Below are 21,291 nucleotides of genomic sequence, written 5' to 3'. Positions count from 1 at the left end.
CATTTGCTCCGCACGGGAGCTGCAGCAGCCAAACAGCACGGCTCCCGCGCGAAGCAAAAAAGAAGCTCCATTTCGGAGCTTCTTTCCGCGGCGCACTGATGATGTCGCGAAGCGCCAAGGGCGCATTCGTGATGTCATTAGCGCCGCGACACGTCTGGACGCTATGCATCCAGTACGTAAAGATGGCGGCACCCATGTGGAAGGGGCGCCGCCATCTTGTACGTATTGTATACGTACTAGGGTTAGGGGGGTGCGGAAGCACCGCCCCTTCCTAACCCTAGTACGTATACAATACGTACTATATGGCGGTTTGTATCCCGCCAAAGTCTCCAGAGCCAGATGAACTACATCTGAATGTATTACAAGAACTAGTGGAAGTAATACCAGAACCACTGGCAAAAACTTTAAGAACTTCTGAAGAACAGGAGAGGTCCAAGCAGACTGGAAGAAGACAAATGTTGTCCCCATCTTCAAAAGGGGGGGGGGGGGAAGGAGGGGGACCCAAACAATTACTGCCCAGTCAACCTGACATCAATACCATGAAAAAATCTGTAAGTACTTTGAAAGGATCACCATGATCAGTAAAAGTCAATATGGGTTTCTCAAAAACAAGTTGTGCCAAACTAACGTTATCTCTTTTTTTATAGTGTTATAATGTCAGTAAATGCAAGGAATGCTGTGGACGTGGCATAACTTGATTTCAACAAGGCCTTTAACTATGGCGGGTTATAGACCGCCATTTCGGACGTCCTCAGGACGTCCCAGTTTGAAAAAGGGGTGTCTCTTCTAGACGCCCCTTACCCTGTTATGGACAGAGTCCGTAACAAATGGCGGCGGCTGTTCCACATGGCCGCCGCCATTTTGACGTAACGGATGCTCTGTGTCCGCACGTCGTGCAACGGAAGTGATGCTACGAGTGTGCGACTAGTGCCTCACGGCGTCTCTTCTGGGCTGCAAGAAGGAGCGCGATTTTCACACTCCTTCTTGGCAGCGTCCGGGAACCGCGCCGTTTGGCTGCTGCGGTTCCTGGACGCTGTAACCGGCGGCGACGGCAGACCGCCACTTCTCAGCGGTCTGTAACGCGCCTATGTCTGCCATGATAGTCTTGTAAAGGAACTAATAAAGAAACTAATGGGCTAGATAATGCTACTGTTAGGTGGATTTGTAATTGGTTGACCAACCAAACCCAAAGAGTACTCACTTGGATGATGGGAAAGAGGGCATGCTTATCAAATTTGCAGATGACACCAAATTAGGAGGGGTAGCTAATACCCCAGAGAACAGGATATTAATTTCAATGACCATAACAAATTATAAAATTAGGCCAAAACTAACAAAATTAATTTCAACAGGGAGGAAGTAACAACACCACACTGTTCTGCTTTGGCAAGTCCTCACCTGGAATATTATGTCCAGTTCTGTGCATCACAATTCAAACAGGCTATTGACAAGATGGAACATGTCTAGAGGAAGGCAACCCAAATGGTATAATGTTTAGAAACTATGTCCTATGAGAAGAGGCTTAGGGAGCTGAGTATGTTTAGCCTGGAGAAGAGAAGCTTAAGAGGGCCATGATATTTTAAATATTTGAAAAGATGCCATATTGAATATAGCGCAAGATTGTTTTCTGCTGCTCCAGAGACTAGGACACAGAGATATTGATTGAAACTACAGAAAAAGAGATTCCACCTCAATATTAGGAGGAACTGCCTCTAAGGTGAGACCTGTTCAGTAGTGGAATACAATGAGGCTGGGGCTCCTTCTTTGGAGGTCTTTAAATAGAAATTGGATGTCCATTATCAGGAGTGCTTTGATTGCATATTCCTATATAGTGGTCTCTTCCAACTCTATGATACCATGAAAAAAAGTCTCAGTAGCTGATTATTTTCTTCTTGTAAGGTGCAAGAAATTTTACAAGTATTATTTTTATGCCTAGCTATAACCAATAATGTTGTAAGCATTCTTCTTTCTAGCCATGTATGTGTGTGTGTGTGTGTGTGTGTGTTGCTGCCTCATACTCCACTTTCCTTCAACACTATGGTTGCAAACCACTTGTTCATCAGCAGAGGTGGCACCACATCCAGATATGTCTCTAACAGAAATATGATCTGGGGTCTGGACTGAAGAGAGAGAGAGAGAAGAGGAACATACATATGACATGTAGTGGGTTCTCTGTTGGGAAGAACACAAATCTCCTGGCCTTGCATTTCATTGGCAAAATGTTGACTACTGTTTGGACTTGAAAGATGCTCCATGGAGCAGGAACATGTAATTCCAGTTGTAAGACATATAACAGCTGAGATTTAATTTATTTTTTAAAAAAATCATGCAAACAAATCACAACTTTTGCAAAAGAACCTAAGCTGTCATTAGAACACCTTGTCTTAGTCTAGAAAACTTTCCCTTAATGTTATTTAGCAAAAGAAAACAGCATGAAACTGGCCACCAAATGGGCATACTTGCATTTCCAGAAGAGGAAGGTGAAAAAGCAACCTTAAAAGCAAGTATCATCTGAGGAAAGGTGGAAGACGTGGCAGGTCTTTTTTAATTAAGCTTGTCTATTAATGCAAATATAATTATCTATGAAGCCAAGACCTCTATTCAACCCACCATCTACCAACTCTGTTTATCAAAGTTATACATTTTTATAACCAACTACCTTTTCAAGTGAGACTAAGAAGAAGCAGGGGGGGAATCCTTATTTTTTTTATATACAATTGTGTTATGCATATGAAAGAGTTAGTTCATTCCGACTGATGAAGAGTTTTGTATTACTCAAACTCTTGCATATCTCTATAGCAACCACATGTTTGTAGCATAGTATAAAGTTCAAAAGCAAAACTAGAATAAAAAATAGATAAAATAATTATCCTTGCTTTTATATAGCCCATATTTGTAAATGGAGAGGAGTATGGTCAGATGTGGCCATTTGGCCCCCAAAGTGTGCCCTCTGAAGCCACCTAAAGCCCCCAAACCCCAAATAAATGTCTATCCAACCCCTCAAGAGGCTCTAAGCCACTAAGAAATTAAGCTGCTTTTCCACCCCACAGGCTTCCATATATCTTCCAAAAAAATCCAAAGCCCCCAAAAATGACCAAAAAGAAGTTAGAAGTGACATCACCTACTCCCGTTTCTATTTTGGCCAATTTTAAGCTTTTTTGGGGATGGATGTTCAAGGTTTATGGTGAGAGATATGGAGGAGCAGCTCTGAATTAATGCCGCAGTTGCCTATTTAATGACAGTCTAGCTGCAGTGCAAATAATCTTTTTCAATCAATTTCCAGTCAAGTTAGGAAAATGAAGAGCTTGTGAAATAAGTGCAATCCCTTGCCCCTTACTCACTCAACAATGCATGTACAAAACCTCTTGGGGAAGTTGCAGCTTTAGAAAAGCTGGTCTCAGTTGTTTACCCGTAGATGGATTTTGTGTCACCCCAGCCACCTTCAGCTCATATCCCTGGACATTGAGCAAACATATATCTGAAATACATTTGCAGGATCAGCTATTTTTGCACCTTTGAAACCAAGGGCTCTTTCTCAGAAGAAGAAAAGCCCACTACAAAACATTTCTTTTTCAGGTTTGTTTGAAGTAGCCAGGAAGGGGAGAGAGAGGAGGAGGAGAGCGGTGAGAGGATTGGAATTTATTGATTAGTCTACCTGCCATAGAGTCTGACATTAAAGTGGTATTAAGATGAGTGTGTTTGAGAGGCTTTTGGATTATATCCATATCCCTATCAGTGAGTCTTTGTCCAGAGCCAGTCTTCTTTCTCCCTCCCTCCCAAGAACTTCAAATGAATAAACAGTTTGCTTTTACTGAGTTGTTCTCAAGGGGGGGGGGGGGGGGTTGTGAGGGTCCACGATTTCAAATACTGAAAACATAGATGTTATAGTTTCTTTAGTAAAACTCTCTCTGTGTGTGTATTTGTGCAGGTACACACACACACACACACACACACACATGCACATTTCTTCAGTCATCTCTCCTGGTTCGCTGCCATGTTTTCCAACACCTCATTATAGTTTTATCGTGCTTAAAAAACATGATATTTATGAGGCCTTCCTTGTTTTTGGTAACCCCCATAACAGAAAACACTCAGATTATTGTAATTTAGTTAATACACTGAAACGCAGCTCCACTTCACTATTGTTTCTCTAACTGTGAAAGAATTTAATGATGTTGAAACTGAAAGAATAATGGTACCAGTATACAGCTGCCTTCCAGTCTCCTGCAGATATACCTTTTAGTTTTTCATTACTTCTAATCTTTCTGCCAAAGATTCCACAGTGAGTGTGAAAGTAACAAAGAAAGGAAAGGAAAGGAAGGGAAAGGAAAGGAAAGGAAAGGAAAGGAAAGGAAAGGAAAGGAAAGGAAGCAGATGAGCCATCCTTGACACGTCCTTCCAAAAGGGACACTTTCTTTCTCAATAAAGTGAGTTACTGCAAGGGTCTTAAAAGCTCAGGTTTACAAAAGGTTGTGGAAATGTCGGCTCCAAGATGCTTGTACAGCAGTAGTACAAAGCATTTTAGCAAAAAATAAAAAACACAAGAGCATGAAATCTCCTCTTCCTAAACCAAAGAGGGCAACTAAACCCCTGCCATCTTGCAATCAGTATGATTTACAGGCCAGCTAAAGAACAGGAGTGTTGAAGTGAATAGTCCAATCACAGAGGCCATCAGTATCGGTGAAGAATAAATGTCTCTCTTTTTTCCCCTCCCCATTTCTTTTTTGCAGTATCTAAATTAGGTAAATTAGGAATTAATAACTGGTGAGCTCTGTGTGACGTGCTCCCCTCTCAAGGGAGGAGGTGGTAGCCAGGAGATAAGAACGGTTCTGCCCTCCAGTTTTGAAAGTCAGATGCAAAATAAATATATATAAAAAACAAAAGTAGCAGATAAAAAGAGAGAACTGTAGAAATGAAATCACCTTGCATGCCCCACAGGGACTGGGGGCAGGTTATTAGGGGCTCTGGGGGTTCTGGAAAAACTTGTTGTTCAACAAATATCTATCCACTATCCACTAGAAGCTGATGATATTTCCTTTCTTTATTTTCAGAGTGTCCCATAATGGTTTTCTAGCACTATAATCTCTTCCTTTGCCTCCTCTCTCAGCCAGCTGTGAAGTTTAAATGCTGCAGGCAAGCCTTCAGTTGCAAACGAGGGAATAACAAGAGAAACGGGGGAATTAAAATGCCACACGGTGTGATCATTAACAATCCAAAAATTGTAAAAATGGCCAGCCACTGCCAATGATGCCTATATGCTGATATTTTCTCCCTCCACAAATATCCATTTCTCTGTACTAGCTAGAGCATCTTCCCCTCGCTGAATACCTAATGGCTCTGATTTCTCTTTCTCTGCAATCACTGGACAAAGATCAGTACTCATCATTAATTGACAGATATGGTTGATATTATGCTTCTGGTGCATGGTACTGGAAAAAACAGTCATGTGGAAGGCAAAGCTAAGACTAATGGTAGCAGTTTGTGTAAGGCCTCCAGAAGTGTTTCTCTCAGAAATCCTGCTTATCTCATGTGAAGAGCCAAGGATCTGCTCATATCTTTAAGGTCTCAACGTATGGCTAGCTCAATAGTGTTAAGAAGACGGTTTTAGACTAAGGGGTTCTATATATGGGCCAAAAGCCCCATGTTACCCCAGATTGGTGTCATCTTGTTTATGATGCATGGCACAGATCAACAGCCCTGGGCTGGGAGTGGGCACACTGGAAGCTGATCTGATGGATCTGGCCCTACCCTGGTCCAACCAGCCTTTATCCCAATCCAAAAAGACCAGCTGTTTGCAAGTGAGTTTCTTAGAAACTCAGCTGCAACAGCAGGCAGACTGGAAAGATATCATGCCCCCTTATCTGCCACTGCTGCTGCAGCAGAACACTATTCCCCTCCACAACCTGTGATATCAGAAGAGGGTGTCTGGCAATGTGGATGAAGCCAGGCATCCCATTTCTGCCCTTACAGCTGCAACAGGGACCTTCACAATGATCGGGGTGGCAGCAGGTAAGGGGGTGCAGCAGCAGCAGCTCCATAGTATGGCAGCGGGTGTACATCTGAACACCTTCTCATTACCACAGTGGCCCAGGTAAGTACCAGGGATGGAAACAGGCCAGTTCCATTAGTAGGATTCCCCAGGGTTGGCCCATGGTATTCTGTCCTGTCCTCTTTCAGCCTGAGGACCAAAGTCAATTTCAGAGAAGTTCTCAAGGGCCCCATTCAAGTGGCAGGAAGAATCAAAGGCAGTAATCAAACATACCCACATATTTTTGCTTAAAGCTTTTGCTAAAGCTTTTTACTAAGCTTTAGAAAAGAAGACTAGATTGGAACCTCAAAAAGGCAAAATCAGGACCCCTTGCTTTAGATGCCGTAAATTCACTGGAAAACACTGTGAGGTAAAATAAATTGTTTTGGTAAATGTTCTTGAAAGGACCAACACCTACCTCAATATATTTCTAAACTGTTCATTACACTCTGCACACCATGCAGTTACACAATACAGAATGTCCAGTGTTCAGCTGAAATCAGAGAAACCTTTCCTTCCCCCCATGAAAACCAATAAAGTGAACATGATTTAAAGAAGAGAAGAAGATGGAATCTTTCACACAATAATCAAAGAGTCTCAGAGAAAAGATCAGCCCATGCACATTTACTCTCATATATGCAAGAAGACAGCCAAACACACAGGAAAAGAGATGGATGGAAGATACTTCATCAACTCTGTCTTCTTCTAAATCAGAGGTGGAATCAAACAGCCTGTATGCCTTCCCAAGGACCTGGCACCCTCACCCCAACCCCAAAGATTGAGCCAAAACAAGTATCCCCCCCCCCAAAAAAAAAATCATATTTTTTTCTAATATCTAATTTTTAGGATGCACATTGTGGATTCCAAACAGCCAACAAAAATGCACCTCAGAAAAGCCTTCCAAGTCAACCCAAACCGTGACTACAAGGATATGATAGCGACCAGTGGAATGAGCTAAAAGGAGGAAGTTTCCATGGCTGGAAAAGTACAACCCTTCAGATTTTTTTAAACTACTTCTTCTATAATTACTCACCATTGTCTGTGATGATTATGGCTAATGGGAATTGCAATCTAACAACATCGACTTCTGTTCTAAACACAGCCAATAACCCAAACTGTCACTTACCAGCCTTATATTGCTATTATCTAGAAATGGGATAAATGGTTTCTCAGGGACCGCAACAGTGCAGAACCCAGAAGCAAAATTCAGTTCCACCAGTTTTCCACCATCACCATATATCCCATTACTGGTTATGCTCCAAAGTAAAATTATCACCGTCTTGCACAAAGGGCTTTTGAATTATGGATTACATGCATTCAGAGACAGCATTACATATACATTATGTATGTACATTGGCTTGAAACAATTACCGAAGAAGGAAAACACAAAACACGACAATTCATCCTCAACAACAACAAAAATTGAAATAATCAAAGAGTTCCCAAACCCTGGGTCAAATATTGACTTGAATGGAGACTGAAGTCAAGAAATAAGAAGACTAGGAATGGGAAGAACAGCTATGAAAGAACTGGACAAGATCCTAAATTGCAAAGATACAACTCTGAACATTAAAGTGAGGATAGTCCAAGCCAATGTATTCCCCATTACAATATATGGATGTGACAGTTGAACAGAAATAGATAGATAGATAGATAGATAGATAGATAGATAGATAGATAGATAGATAGATAGATAGATTCATTTGAAATGTAATGCCTGAAAAGAGTGCTGGAGATGCCATGAATGGTCAAGAAGACAAACAGATAGGTTCTAAAACAGATCAAACCTGAACTCTCCCTGGAAGCCAGGATGACTAAATTGAGACTGTGATACTTTGACCACATCATGAGAAGGCGTGGACCACTAGAAAAGAAAATGATCCTGAAAAAGGTAGAGGGGAGTTAAAAGAGAGGAAGACCACCCATCAAATGGTTAGACTCAATCAGGGAGGCCACAGGCCTGAGCCTGCAAGACCTGAGAAGGGCAACTGAGGACAGGGAATCCTTTACCAGGTCACCATGAGTCAGTTAACAATAACAACTAATCACATGCCCATTTCAAGCAAAACTACAAATGTTAAAATGTAAAATATCCATATTTCCAGAAATGAGGAAATATTTTTGTTTTCTTTATGAGCAAAACAGGAAATATACTTTATTTCATATCTTTATCGAAATCTGGTGAGCCTCCTAGGAGTAAAAATCACCTTAGTTTTTTTAAAAATGATTTATTAGAGGATACAACACACAAGTTGGCCCTCACTGGTGCAGCTGCTGTTCCGTGAGCCATTGGCTATTAACTAAGAAAGCACAGCACATTGTTCAGTGAGCTATTGAGTATTAACTAACAAAGCACATGATACCATGGACCTTGGATTGCAGTGTGCTATTTACTTTTTCTTCTTCTAACTGCAGTTCATTTTGCAATGTTTAATCACTCTGTGGTAACTTTATCTGCCTAACAGATCAAGCCAAATTCAGCATCTGGTTTTAAAAGGAATATGTTCCGCTGGAACAATTCATGGCCAGGCCTCTAGGCACTTCTATAATGCAAACAATTAATGATAATTGTAATAGAAGAACTATATTGCAGCTAGCAGAGATATGGGGCAAGCAGACAGGAAGTTGCCACTGAGCGTTTGGTCATGTTTAAACATTGCCTGAGAGATCTAAAGTGAGGCTGGTGTCACAGGGGGTTATTTTCAAGCTAGAAACAGTTCTGCAGCAAAGGTAGAACAAAATGTAGATGGTGGGGTAAAGGCAGGAGTGGAATGGTGAATGGTAACAGCTGCTTCAGGGGTGGCATAAAAGTGCCAAATCACATTTCCATCACTCATATAACTTTCCTCTGGCAGTCATTTAGAAGTGCAGCCTGACCTGGTATATGGGACTATCCCCTTAGTTGAAGTCACAATGCATTTTCTGTTTCTTTTGATGTATGCACTAATGTAAAGATGCACCCTGTTTATTTTCATTTCTCTTAGCTTTCACTCTCTTGTTTCCCCAACATTTCCTCCAGTGCATGAGTCTTCTGGAACATTTAGAAAAGGGTAATAAAAGCCCTCTCATTACACAGCTCTCCCACTGAGTATGACTTTATTTCAATTCTAAGTGGGCTCATGAGCAAAAAGACAACCAGGGGGAAAAAACACAAACAACTATTCTGTAGCCACTCAGATTATGTTGCCTCTCTTCATTAAACCAACTTCTGCCATGACGTTTCCTAGGCTAATTTAGCAACAGACTATCACCATAAGGGAAAAGCAGCTGTGTACATCCACACATTGTGAAGTAGTTTGCATTTCTTAGTGAGTTTAGTAGTATCCTAACTGTATCCCTTGAAATTAGTAGGAAGTATTGGTTCAGATTGCCCACCACATCTCACACACTCCTTTGTTTCACAGTGAAATGAAAAAGACAGTCGAACATGGCTGGAGGGAGGTTAATCCACGACATGTGGAACTGTCATTAATCTACCATCACCTTTCTTTCATAGCCACTTATGCTTCTGATTAGCTAAAAATCCAGCTGACTTTGTGGGTGAAATGGAAACTGTATGTGTGGCTTCAAGTCACCTGTCAACGTATGGGGACCCCTTCAATTTCATAGGGGTTTTTTTATGCAAGAAATGCACAGAGGAGTTTTTTCCAGTTCCTTCCTCTGACACACAGCCTACAGAACATGGCATTCTACTCAATTAAAAATTTACAGATTGCCAAAGGAGCAGAACAAAGATTAGATGAAAAGCCTTTTTCATAACACTAATCTGAACCTTTCTGTCAAGTTCTCCCCACCGCCTCTGTATTTTTAAATATGGTGAGTTTCTAGCGCCCTCATGTGGCTCCATTGCCAAAATCCTCAAGTGTCAAGAATAATAAAATTAATTATTTTAAAAATGGACCAGCAGTGCAGACAATAATTCAACACCAAGGCTCAGTTGGAATCATAAAATACAAAAAGAGAATGCCCACATCAGCAAAGCACAGAGCTTGATAAACAGCCTTGATCTTCAATTTATAGCTATTCACTGTGCTTTATTTTATACAGACGTATTAGAAAGGAAAGGCACCCATTTATGTTTAAATGCCTCCACAATCATAGCTTTCTGAAGAGAGGAAGGGAAGTAAGTACATTTCTGGGTACTGAGTCAGGAATCTAAATATATCTTTTCAGATGGGATTCTGACTAGAAGAATATCTAGAAGATCAGCATTACACTTCAAGTTCTGCATTTTAAAATAAATAAATGATTGATGCTCCTAACCCAGGTTCTTCAGTGGGTCAGAGCGAGTCACTGCAATGTCATGGAAATGCTGCACTTCCATCACTTTCCATAAGGCTCATTAATTGAAGTATTAATATAGATGGCTTGTTGAAGATCTAGGTGAGCAAATCACTGAACATTATGCAATATTTAAATGAAAAATAATAATAGAAGAGGAAGACCAGTTTCTTTCGACCTTTACCACTTTTACAGTTGGCATTCCATATCCATGGCTTCAACCATCCATGGTTTGAAAATAAATTTTTAAAAATCCAGAACACAAACTTTGATTTTTGCATTCTAGGTAAAAGACATCATTTTACTATGCCATTGTATATAATGGATCTTGGGCAGCCACAAATTTAGTACCTATGGGAGGTCCTAGAACTAAACCGCAGTGGATACCAAGGGCCACTGTATTTCTTTCACACAAACACACACCTCCACTGACTATACAACCTTCTACCTTTCTATGCACATAAAAAACCGCCTCCTTATTTTGCTCCTGGTTCACAGAGTTCCATTCACACTTTTCATTGAATCACAGAATCAGAGTTGGAAGACACAGCCCAGGTGCAGAACGAAAGGGGGAAGGAAGGGAATGGAATGGGGAAAGGACGGATTTTACAACATGCCAGAAGGCCGCCAATGATACCAGAAGTCCCCGTTCCATTCCCCGTCCATCCCACAGAGGGCAATTTTCAGAAACTGTTCAGAACAGGAGGAAGAAGGCAAAATGAAAGAATTGACCGCCCCCCCCCACACACACACACAAAAGAATTATTTCCCTCTCTCCCTCCTTTGTAATGAATTTTTCCTCAGTCTCCAAATTTCTAGCATTGCAGTAATGAAAACTTCAGCAAAAGCATTTAGAACTGTAGCTAAAGCATCTAAAGAAAAGGCGTAAACAGAGTTGCCAAGGGAATGAGAACATAGCAAATAGAAGATTTCCAGGTATTTACCATTATGACGGCCTCACTCTCTGCAGTGCTAACAATTTGGGGACTGAATGGAAATGTCATTGGGGAGGGAGGATTCTGGTCGGGGGCAATGTCTTCATTCCCCCTCCACATACCAATACTTTATAGTCCAGTAGTTAGTAACAGGAGCTTTATTACCAAGTTTTCTTTCGTCTTTTTGTAAGGTTAAAAATTCTTCCCCATGATTTTCTGCCAGCTGCCTCTCAGAGCTACTAATTAGCTACCAGTGATCCCAATCAGAAGCGCTGAGCGGCTACTGCTGGCAGCACATCAAAGCCAGGGTTTTCATGCTTTTTTCAAAACCAGGTGAGTCTCTTCCCCTTATTCTAGGGAGGGTTTCCTGCTGCTGCTGCTCTCCCCCCGATCACCATTTCAGCAAGCAGAACGGGAAAGAGCAACCAACCCCTCCAATCTGTTCCAGTTTATACCAATCATTAACATTATACCAGTCATTCTCTCTTAAGCTTGCTTTAAAAGACAGAAGGTTCTAACAGTTGTGAATCTGCATGCATTGTATAATGTTCTGTGCTTCATCTGCTTTCTCAGTTTGAACTACTGTGTCCAGGTAGACAGGAAAAGTTCAGGTGCTGCAGGTTTCAAAATGGGAGAGCTGGCGATAAAGCACTGCCAGTCAGACACTCCCTCTGTTAGTGGGAGTATTTGGTCAGAGTTCCCACTCAGCCACTTGCCAGGCATGGGAAATCAAGTGACCCTAAAAGGGCCATGTTGGTGGCTCTAACTGACATTTACCTCCTAAAGTAGCTGGTTTCTTCAAACAGGTCAAAAGAAGCCATGAACTGAGGGAAGCCATGAGCATCACATATTGTACCACCAAACCATCATCCTTCCTCCTGATTTTCATCCTGAGCCTTCAGCAAGCCTGACTTTGCCTACCTGGATGTGATGGTGGTAGAAGTTTCCAACTTCTGTAGACCCTAAGCTGAACATATTACAGGGGTTTGGAGCAAGATTTGTTCGGAGCAGGTTTGCCTTTGCCTTCCTCTGAAGCTGAGAGAGTATGACTTGCCCAAAGTCACCCAGTGAGTTTCTGTTCCCATGTGAAGATTTGAACCAGAGTCATAGTGTAATGCTCAAATCACTACAACATGCTTGCTCTAAGATAATCACCTAAAATTAAGCCAAAGTGCCTGATAATAGGTACTACATCAATGGTGTGGGCTAAGAATATCTGAAAATTTCATTCTCCCACTTATACCAACATGGATCATGTGATTCTCTTGAATAGGCAAGTCTGGTTGTCCTTATCAAGTCATGTGGCCATAAGAGATAGGGTTATCTTGGTGAGGGCATATTAGTGACAGCCAGTCCTCCCTAGATAGGCTTCCCTGTTGTCTTATTTGTTGTAATTTCTGTATCAGGTGAAGAATTTATTTTTATTTCCTGCAGACTGTCCTTTTCTTGTTCCTGACCACTACTTAGGTGCTGTGTGTTTTTAGTCTTCTATCTGCTGAGTATTTTAAGGCTACGTATTTACTTGTTTAGTTACAATTACCACAAAATGTTTTCATAAAATGTTGGATTTATTTGTTTGTTTTTTACTAAATAAGTAAATATAGTGTTGTCTAAAACTGAGAGAGCAGAGCAATAAGGGACTGTCTAGTAGGAAGTTGATTTTTTTTTTACCTAAGAAAGAAGGATGGGATAAAAGAGATGCTCTTTTATCATGTCAATTGGACAGAAAAAATACAGTGCCCTCCTCCTCTCTATGAAAGTGTGCTTGCATCCAGAACAGCAGTTCGCATGTTAGTAATATACATTGTATGCCAGCTCAAAACAATTTGCACTTTAGCAAATAGTGGATTTCACCCTGAAAAAGGGATGAAAAGACTGATGTTTAACAGGACTGAAAGCAAGAAACAGCAATAGTGTGTAGGGTTCAGATTGTGTGTGATGTTCAGTCCTGATGTCCCTTTCACTTCATGGGAACATTTCCTCCTTGCCATGTTGATCACTACACAATCTCTTGCTCCATCTTTCTGGGGAACAACAGTTGGCAAGCCACAGCAGACACCCAACAATAAGAACCCCTAACTGTAGCTCGGGTTTTGTCCAGAAACATAACTGAGTGCCAGCAAAAGAACTGAGAAGTGGCACATTCTTCAGGTTTGGGACATCTTGCCAGCAAGTTGACAGGAATAAAACCCAACTGCACAGGACTGAAGAGGATGGTGGGAAGCACCTGAGGGAATGGCACTGGACAGTGATGAGAGTTGGAAAGCCAAGGGAAGAATAGAAGCCAAAGGGGGGAAAGTGGCACAGCCAGCTGTCAAGAAACCCTGGGATGAAAACTTAACTCAGGCACCCACTCAGGTGCAGCCCCTCGTAATGCCTTATTTCAATGTATGTGTGTACACCATTGCTAAACATCTCACTAATACATACCTTAAAAAGGAATACATGATTGGAAACTTTTGCTACATCAGCACTTTCATAAGGAAAAGCAATCCCTCAACTATTGGGGTGGCCATATGAAGAACGTACTGTAATACGCTGAGCTCTCTTCAAAAGAAATTACTTTAGCAATCTTACCTGTTAAGACCTTGTAAGTCCTTCTCCATTTTCACAATATCACGCATTTTATAGATGAACCATTTGTCAATGGCTGTAAGTTTATGGATGTCGTTTACAGGCATATTGTCATTCAAAGCCTGTCAGAAAGAGGTCTTGATTAATTACAATTTCATGTCCCAAGAACCAGGTTTTTTTTTCTTGAGTACTTGCTGAAAATAAGTGGTGCTTATTCCTCAACTTTACTTCCTCTCCAAACATGCCTTCAAGTTTTTAAGGTCTGCTTTTTAACTGCAACTGAGACCCTTCTCACACTACAGTATTATAGCACTTTGATTCCACTTTTACTGCTATGGCTTTAACCTATGAAAGCATGGGATTTGCAGTATAGGGAGGGGCATCTGAAATTCTTAGCTAGTGAGCTCCAGTGCCTCCCCAAACTACAAACTGCATGGAATGGAACCATGGCAGTTAAACCCTGTCAATAGCACTATAATTGGGTAGTGTGATAGGGCCTTAAGTCAAAACAACTGAATTAATTTGGACTTTCCTTTCAGTGTTGTTAAAATGCACCTTTGGTTGTTTGTATATCTTTTTAATAGTCTGTTCAAAACTAAATATATTTTACCCACATTATGGACAGCAGAAAGAACAATTCAGACAATCCAAAGGCTTATTTCCAAAGTTTTAGTTCCTGTCCCTTGCATACATTCAATTTATTTGATTTATTTTATTTGTTTGATATTTGACTGTATTTGGGTCTATGGATGAGCAGAAGCATAACTACACCAATCACATGCACTAAGATGGGTTTGATAGATAATATAAAGTAACTGCCAACAGTTGGAGAAAACACACTGACCCCTTAAAGGAGCCAAAATCCTGCCAATTTTCTGCAGTCTGCTGAAATGTTCCCCTACGCCATTATTTTGATGACAATTTAACGTCAAATAAAGTCAGCACAGCTTCACTTACATCTTACTATCAACCATCCTTTCCTGAACTAAGAGTGGCCTTCAAATATACTTTCCCATTAGTTTCAGCAACCGCATGGTAGTTTAGGGTATACACTTGATTAATGAGGAACAATAATAAAGACTAATAGAGTGGACCACTGCCCAACCTGAACCAATCACTAGCAACAAGAAGTCAATGATTCAGCAGATGAGTCAAGATGGAAAACATTCCTTAAGAAAAAATGTTTGAAAATCTTGATGTTATATAACAGGGTCCTTGCAGGAACAACATAATATAGCATCAGCAGCATTATGCTTGACCATTTTTGGCATCAGCATGTCTCTCTGATCAAAAATGCTTATATTGCTACAGTTCTTTTTCAAAAGAGAAAATAACCTGAACTTATCCAAAATACTATTTGTATTTGTAAGTTGTCTGTAAACTTATGGGGACCCCGTGAGTATTATTAGTAGTAGTATTAGTATTATTATATTTTATTTATATAGCGCTGTAGATTTACACAGCGCTGTGCATACAAACAATAAAAAATAAAAATGAAACCTGCCAATGGCATACATTCTACAAAATACATATAAAACAATAGATAATAATACAAGATAGAATTAGATAAAAAAAACAGACAACAAATTAAAAGGATCAAATATCAAATATCAAATCAAATATCAGATCTCAGATAACAATCGGATAAACAATCACACAATGCCTGGGAATGCTTTCCTGAACAATATAGTCTTCAACTCAGTTTTGAAACTGGTTAAAGAAGTGATGACCTGTGCTCCTGGGGGATATCATAGGGTTTATTTAGTCAAGGAATACTCAAATGTGGTCTGCTAATTCCTTCCTCTGAAATACAGCCCACAGAGCCTGGCATTCCTTGATGGTCTCCCATCCAAGAACTAACCAGGGATGACCCTAACCTTGCTTAGCTTCCAAGCTCATCTGGGACCTGGTGCTTTCATGGTATTTAGGCCTAAAATACCATTTATCCGGCATTTTTTAAAAGCCTTAGGTGCCAAGAGGGCAAGATCAACGTCACTGAAAAGAAAAACTTGATAGCATCCAAAAAAGGCCACAAAAGAAAGGGGAGATACATCTCAACATGTTAGCAGATGTTGTTTATTAGCTGAAATGCCAATCAAATTTTGGCCTGTCAATATGCTGACACATAAAACATAACTAACACATAAACATATACAGTACATAATGTCATAAGTTGCAGAACCTTTCTGTGCTTCTACTTGCCTAGTAGTGATGTAGTGATAGTACTTTGCGTATGTATGATCACTTAAAGTCAAAATGATATAATTTTCTGACCAGGATAATCAACTACCACTTACTGTCAAAACAATTCCTTAGTAAGTCCCTTTATGAAACACCATTCTGCATTAGATCTTACATTTTGGGTCTTAAGGAAGATTACTTCCACTTAGGGTTTTGCTGAAATAGGAAGAAATGTGGTTTCCTTAAAATGTCAGCCTCTTCAGTTCTTAGCAAAGACACCGAGGGGCTCAAACAGACAGCCCCAAAGGAGCAGCTTCCCACTGCCCCTGTCAGAACCAGATCGGGGCCGCATAGGGATGCCATGTCCCGCCTGTAGGTGGGACAATCCCTGTTTGGGGGGTGCCGTCCCGGTCCGGTTTGGTGCCAAAATCGGGACGGCACCGCCCGCAGCCACCTCCGCCCCTGCACACGCCGCGGGGTCCTCCAAGGCCTCACTGGGGCCTGGGAGGGAGCATCTCCGCGGCTGGAGCTCCGGCCACAGAGATGCTCCCTCCCAGGCCCCAGCGAGGCCTTGGAGGTGGCTCCGCAATCGCGGGGTCCTCCAAGGCCTCGCTGAGGCCTGGGAGGGCTCTCCGCGGTTGGAGCTCCGGCCGCAGAGACGCTCCCTCCCAGGCCCCAGTGAGGCCTTGGAAGCGGCTCCACAATCGCAGGGTCCTCCAAGGCCTCCACAAAGCCGGGGAGGAGGAGGAGGCCGCTTGCCACCGTGGCGATGGCCACGATGATGGGCGGCCCCCACGCCCCTTCCTGGCCTGAGAGGAGGCCGAGACTTCCTCCCAAGCCAGGGAGGAGGAGGAGGACAAGGTTTTAAAATGTAGGACCTTTTTTTTAAATTTCCTGGCCAGGAAATTTAAAAAAAAGGTCCTACATTTTTAAACCTTGTCCTACATTTGTCCCGGTTTGGAGCTCCTCAGGTATGGCAACCCTAGGGTCGCACCATGATCCAGCACTTTGCTGGCTCTAAAAAGAATGGCAAAATGCTGCTCCTTTTAGGACCAGCAGAAAGCCATTCTTGATGCTGCAGCGGAAGCTTTTCAGTGTTTCTTTGGTGCAGCGTGTATAAATGCTGCGCAGTGACACGCTCCCACCATGCGGTCAAATGTGCGGAGTGATGCCAACATCAGAATGAGTACATGCGGCCTCCATTCCACCCCAATGTCAGCAGTTTTAGCCAGTCTGTTTTGCCCCTGAGTTATCTCACACTTGTACAGTTTTCTTGTAGTATTTTCAGATTCTGTTGTGGGTTTTTTCCAGATACTCATTAAGCTCTTGAACCGTAACTATGTTTTCTATCATCTTCTTATAATATGTACACACATTTTAAAAAAAAACTTTAGCATTTATTCACATGCTTTCATTTTATAAGCAAGTTTATATATATATATATATATATATATATATATATATATATAGGCAAGTGGTATTGGAGTTTCCCGACAGCCATTTTTGCAGTTTTGACCTTTAAGGAGTACATACAGGCAATGCATGAACAGAGAGAATTCTACTATTTATGACAATATATATTATGTATTGTCCTCCATATTGTTTGTATAGCCTTGAAGAAGACATTAGTTTTAATGGGCTTAAACAAATCCGTGAGGCTTTCTAGCTAACAAATGTCAGCTTCCAGCATGTTGAGAAGTGGCTCCCTTTCAAGATTAATGGCAGCCTCCACCTACACTCCAAAATAGAATACAGTCAAACCTCAACTTTCTTGTGTTTAATTTTTGCAGAATTGATTATTTGTGAGTTTGCCATCAGCAATTAAATGGGTTTGGTTCTTCTTCTTGTTTAGTTTTGTGGTCTATTGCAGAAAACTGCAGATGTTGCTCATAGACTAGAAAATATAAAGAAAACTAAAAAAGTTAAGTCATAAATGCATAAAATAAGACTGAGTATCCCTGCTTCCCCTTCCTATTTATTGGACTTATATCTTTCTTTTCTCCTAAAATGGGATTCAAGGTAGCTATATTCTGTTCTCCTTTGCATCTCGACTGTTAAGTCCTTTTTCAAACAGAAAAGAAATAGTCATTATTACAGAGGCAGTACCTATGTGTGCACCTAAATACCCTAAAGGCAAGAGATCTTGGAAACTAAGCAGGGTCGGCCCTGGTTAGTATTTGAATGAGAAACCAACAAGAAATATCAGGTGATGTATGCTATGTGTCAGAGGAATGAACTGGCACAACCACCTGTGAGTATTCATTGCCTAAGAAAATCCTATGAAATTCAGGGGGTTGCTATAAGTCAACAGGTGGCCTGAAGGCACAGAGAGAGAGAAGTGTATGCATTTAAAATGAAAACAGTCATAACTCTCCTCAGCCCAGCCAACCAAAAAGAAAAAGAAAAAGGCATCCCTTGAGGAGAGTGAGGGTTAAAGAAGGACTTTTGACAAGGCTTGCAACATGACTTAACAGGGCTTTGCACTTAATAGGAATAAATTGTTCATTCTTTAAGTGTCAGAACAATGTTTAGAGATTTCTGACCAGCACAGTTCCAGCTGTCTGAGCTATATTTTAACAAGTGAAGAAAGCTGAAGTTGTAAAAAATCAAAAAGAACCTAAGCCACATTTCAATACCTCCATATTCTGGATGAATCAGTGTCTGTTCTCAGACTGAGCGTATTAGTGATGAGACAAAAAAGGACTTTGTGTAATACAATGTGGAATCTGAGGATATGGGAGGGGAAAGAATGCCAGCTCATGTTTCTGTGAAGAAAGATTGACAATAATAGCCTCTTTGCTCCTACTTCTAAATTAGGGAATATTTATTGTGAGACTGCTACTCTTTCTTACTATGGGGCTGAGCCGTCTTCAGCTTATGAAAATCAGAGGATCATGTGATAAAATTTGTCCCTATACTACATTTCAGGAGAATTGTCTTAAATTAATCATTTGGCACTTGTAACTTTACTATACGTTCCGTTATGTTCAAGCTGCTTCTACATCAGACTATCACATCCACCCCATTCTTCTCTTAATAATAAACCAACAGATGATCAACCACAGAAATATTTTAGTTATCCCTCTTCCTCCATGTGGTACTGAGGAACCAGTGAGGATCTGCCTGCTGGAGTAGACCAAACATCCTTGTGTGTAGAGTGTAATAACTATTGTTCATTCTGGCTTGGTGGCAATAAAAATAAACTGAAAATGTGGCTTTTCTGGCCCTCGCAAAAGCACCAGTGAAAGTAAAGATTGCAATAATCATTCATACAGGGCAGATGAGATCAAATCATCTCTTTCCTACATTACCTTTCCCATTGCATACAGCCGTATGCTAGAAGCTTCAGCCAGCTCTTCCCTGAGATCCACATTAGAAGGCCAGTCTTTGTTCATTGGCAAGCATGATGTGAAGCCATTGACCGAAGGATGACACATTCTTAAGGCCTTCTGAAAGCTCTCTCCAAAAGTACGCCCAATAGCCATAACCTGCAATAAAGAAGTCCTTTTACTGGCAAGCACATAAGATGCCCTTGTTTGAGACTCAGTTATACCCCTCCTTCAAGATAAAATAGGAAATGTTCACATTCCCCTATATGCATAACTTATTTTTTTAAAACAAATCAGCCAGAAAATTTAGTGGTGCTTCTGTTTGAGGCTGCATATAAGATCCAGTATAATGAAACAACATTTGAATTTACAAAATCAGTAATAAGTCATTAAAAGTACAGCATGTAATGTGAAAACAGCTGGTCAATATGTATTTACCCTTTAACCCTCAAAAGAAATCTGTTAAAACATGTTTTATATTTTACTTGAAACCTAAAGAGTGATGCTCTATCAAAATCTCACAAATCTTGCTAGACTCAACAAAATCAATCTGTTTCCTAAAAATCACTGGAGATGGACTTGATACTGATTTTTTAAAATTAATTTATTGATTGGTTGATTTATGCTAATTTATTGACACTGGATCAAAACACAAACCAATGGTCAATAATATTAAGATCATAATTAGATATAGGTTTCTCCTGTAGCCAGAAATCATTGTTTTAGTTTGAATGAATATTTATGAAGCAAATTGCATTAATATGGGCCCTTCTTATAGCAGCCAAGGTAACAATGATAAGAAAATGGAGGACAAAAAATATTCCAGACCAAATAGACTGGCTAAAGGTTTACTTATATCGCAGGAGCTTTGTGTATTATGAATTAAAGGAAGTTTAATAACAGGGGAATATAACCATCTTTTTTTTTTTTTTTTTTTTTTTGAGGGGGGAGCAAGTCAGAGTGTTTGTTAATTTTTGTTTGCATTATGTTAGGATTGTTGTTGTTTTGTTTATAATTGTTATATGGTAATTTTTAGTCATATGTATATAAACTGTAAAAAAATTACATAAACCATCTTGTGGAATCATTGCCTTTTCAAATCCTTAAATATATTTTGCATAATTTTTAAATGGTGTAATTATTCTAATTGTGATTATTTGGCCAAGCAGCTCCTCCTGAGTTCTACTTTGTCCAAAAAGGAATAATCTGACTCACAGTTCTCTGTGGAGGGGGCAAAAAAAGAAGAGAACTGATTCTCAAAATCTGGCCTCAAATGTCAAAATAATTTAGCCAAATAGATATTTGGCAAACATTCTAGGAAAAAAAGGGAGACCAACAAATATATCATTGATCATTGCACTTGGATAGCTGATGTGTAATTAGTTAATTAGATACATAAACTGCACATGTTGCCTCATTCCATTTCTCTTGAAACTTTAGAGATGAAGGTGTTGATATTGCTTGAAATAGTTTTAAATTAATATTTTAACAGTCAAGCTCTTTTCTACTACCACCTTTACAATGCTATAAAAATTATCCTGTCCAAAAGGACCCAGTTCCTAAAGGAAAATAACCTATGGAAATGTAGTTTGGTGTATAACAAAGCAGCAACTATCAGGGTTTTATTTATTTTATTTTAAGTCATTAATATATAGACAATTTTCCATACCTGTGTCTTAGTGCACAGTCTGCAACTTTGGGATTACATCCCAAAGACCATATGATTGATCAGATCTTTCTATGAGATGTTGACAATGATGCTATGGCTACCTAAGGGAATAGCCATTCCCAGGTTTCTCCCACTGATTCTATCCAGATGAGTCAAACTTTCTACATGGCTTCCTTCTGGTATCAGAACTTCCAATCTCATTGGGCAGATGGGTACATTTGAAGATGGCAATGGGCAGGGAGAGCACAGGGATCCACAGCTCTCTCAGTCTCCATCAATGCCCCTAATACAGAG

At 40.4% G+C, this 21,291-nt stretch overlaps 1 protein-coding gene across 1 annotated transcript in view; it reads right to left on the bottom strand.

Annotated features, from left to right (window-relative positions):
• LOC149305337 (carbamoyl-phosphate synthase [ammonia], mitochondrial-like) overlaps positions 1 to 21,291 on the bottom strand; it is a 184,732-nt gene that overhangs the window by 70,008 nt on the left and 93,433 nt on the right. Inside the window, exons 20-21 of the mRNA XM_089477636.1 lie at positions 19,311 to 19,487; positions 13,822 to 13,940 (exon numbers count right to left, since the gene is read on the bottom strand). Coding sequence (XP_089333762.1) covers positions 13,822 to 13,940; positions 19,311 to 19,487 — 296 coding nt within the window. The remainder of the gene's footprint in view (positions 1 to 13,821; positions 13,941 to 19,310; positions 19,488 to 21,291) is intronic.

The sequence above is a fragment of the Sceloporus occidentalis genome, unplaced genomic scaffold (genome assembly GCF_023333645.1).
Source record: "Sceloporus occidentalis isolate IW3139 unplaced genomic scaffold, rSceOcc1.0.p SCAF_12, whole genome shotgun sequence".
Classification (NCBI taxonomy): domain Eukaryota; kingdom Metazoa; phylum Chordata; class Lepidosauria; order Squamata; family Phrynosomatidae; genus Sceloporus; species Sceloporus occidentalis.
The sequence above is the reverse complement of the archived record's forward strand: the minus strand, read 5'-3'. Positions and strand labels throughout refer to the sequence as shown.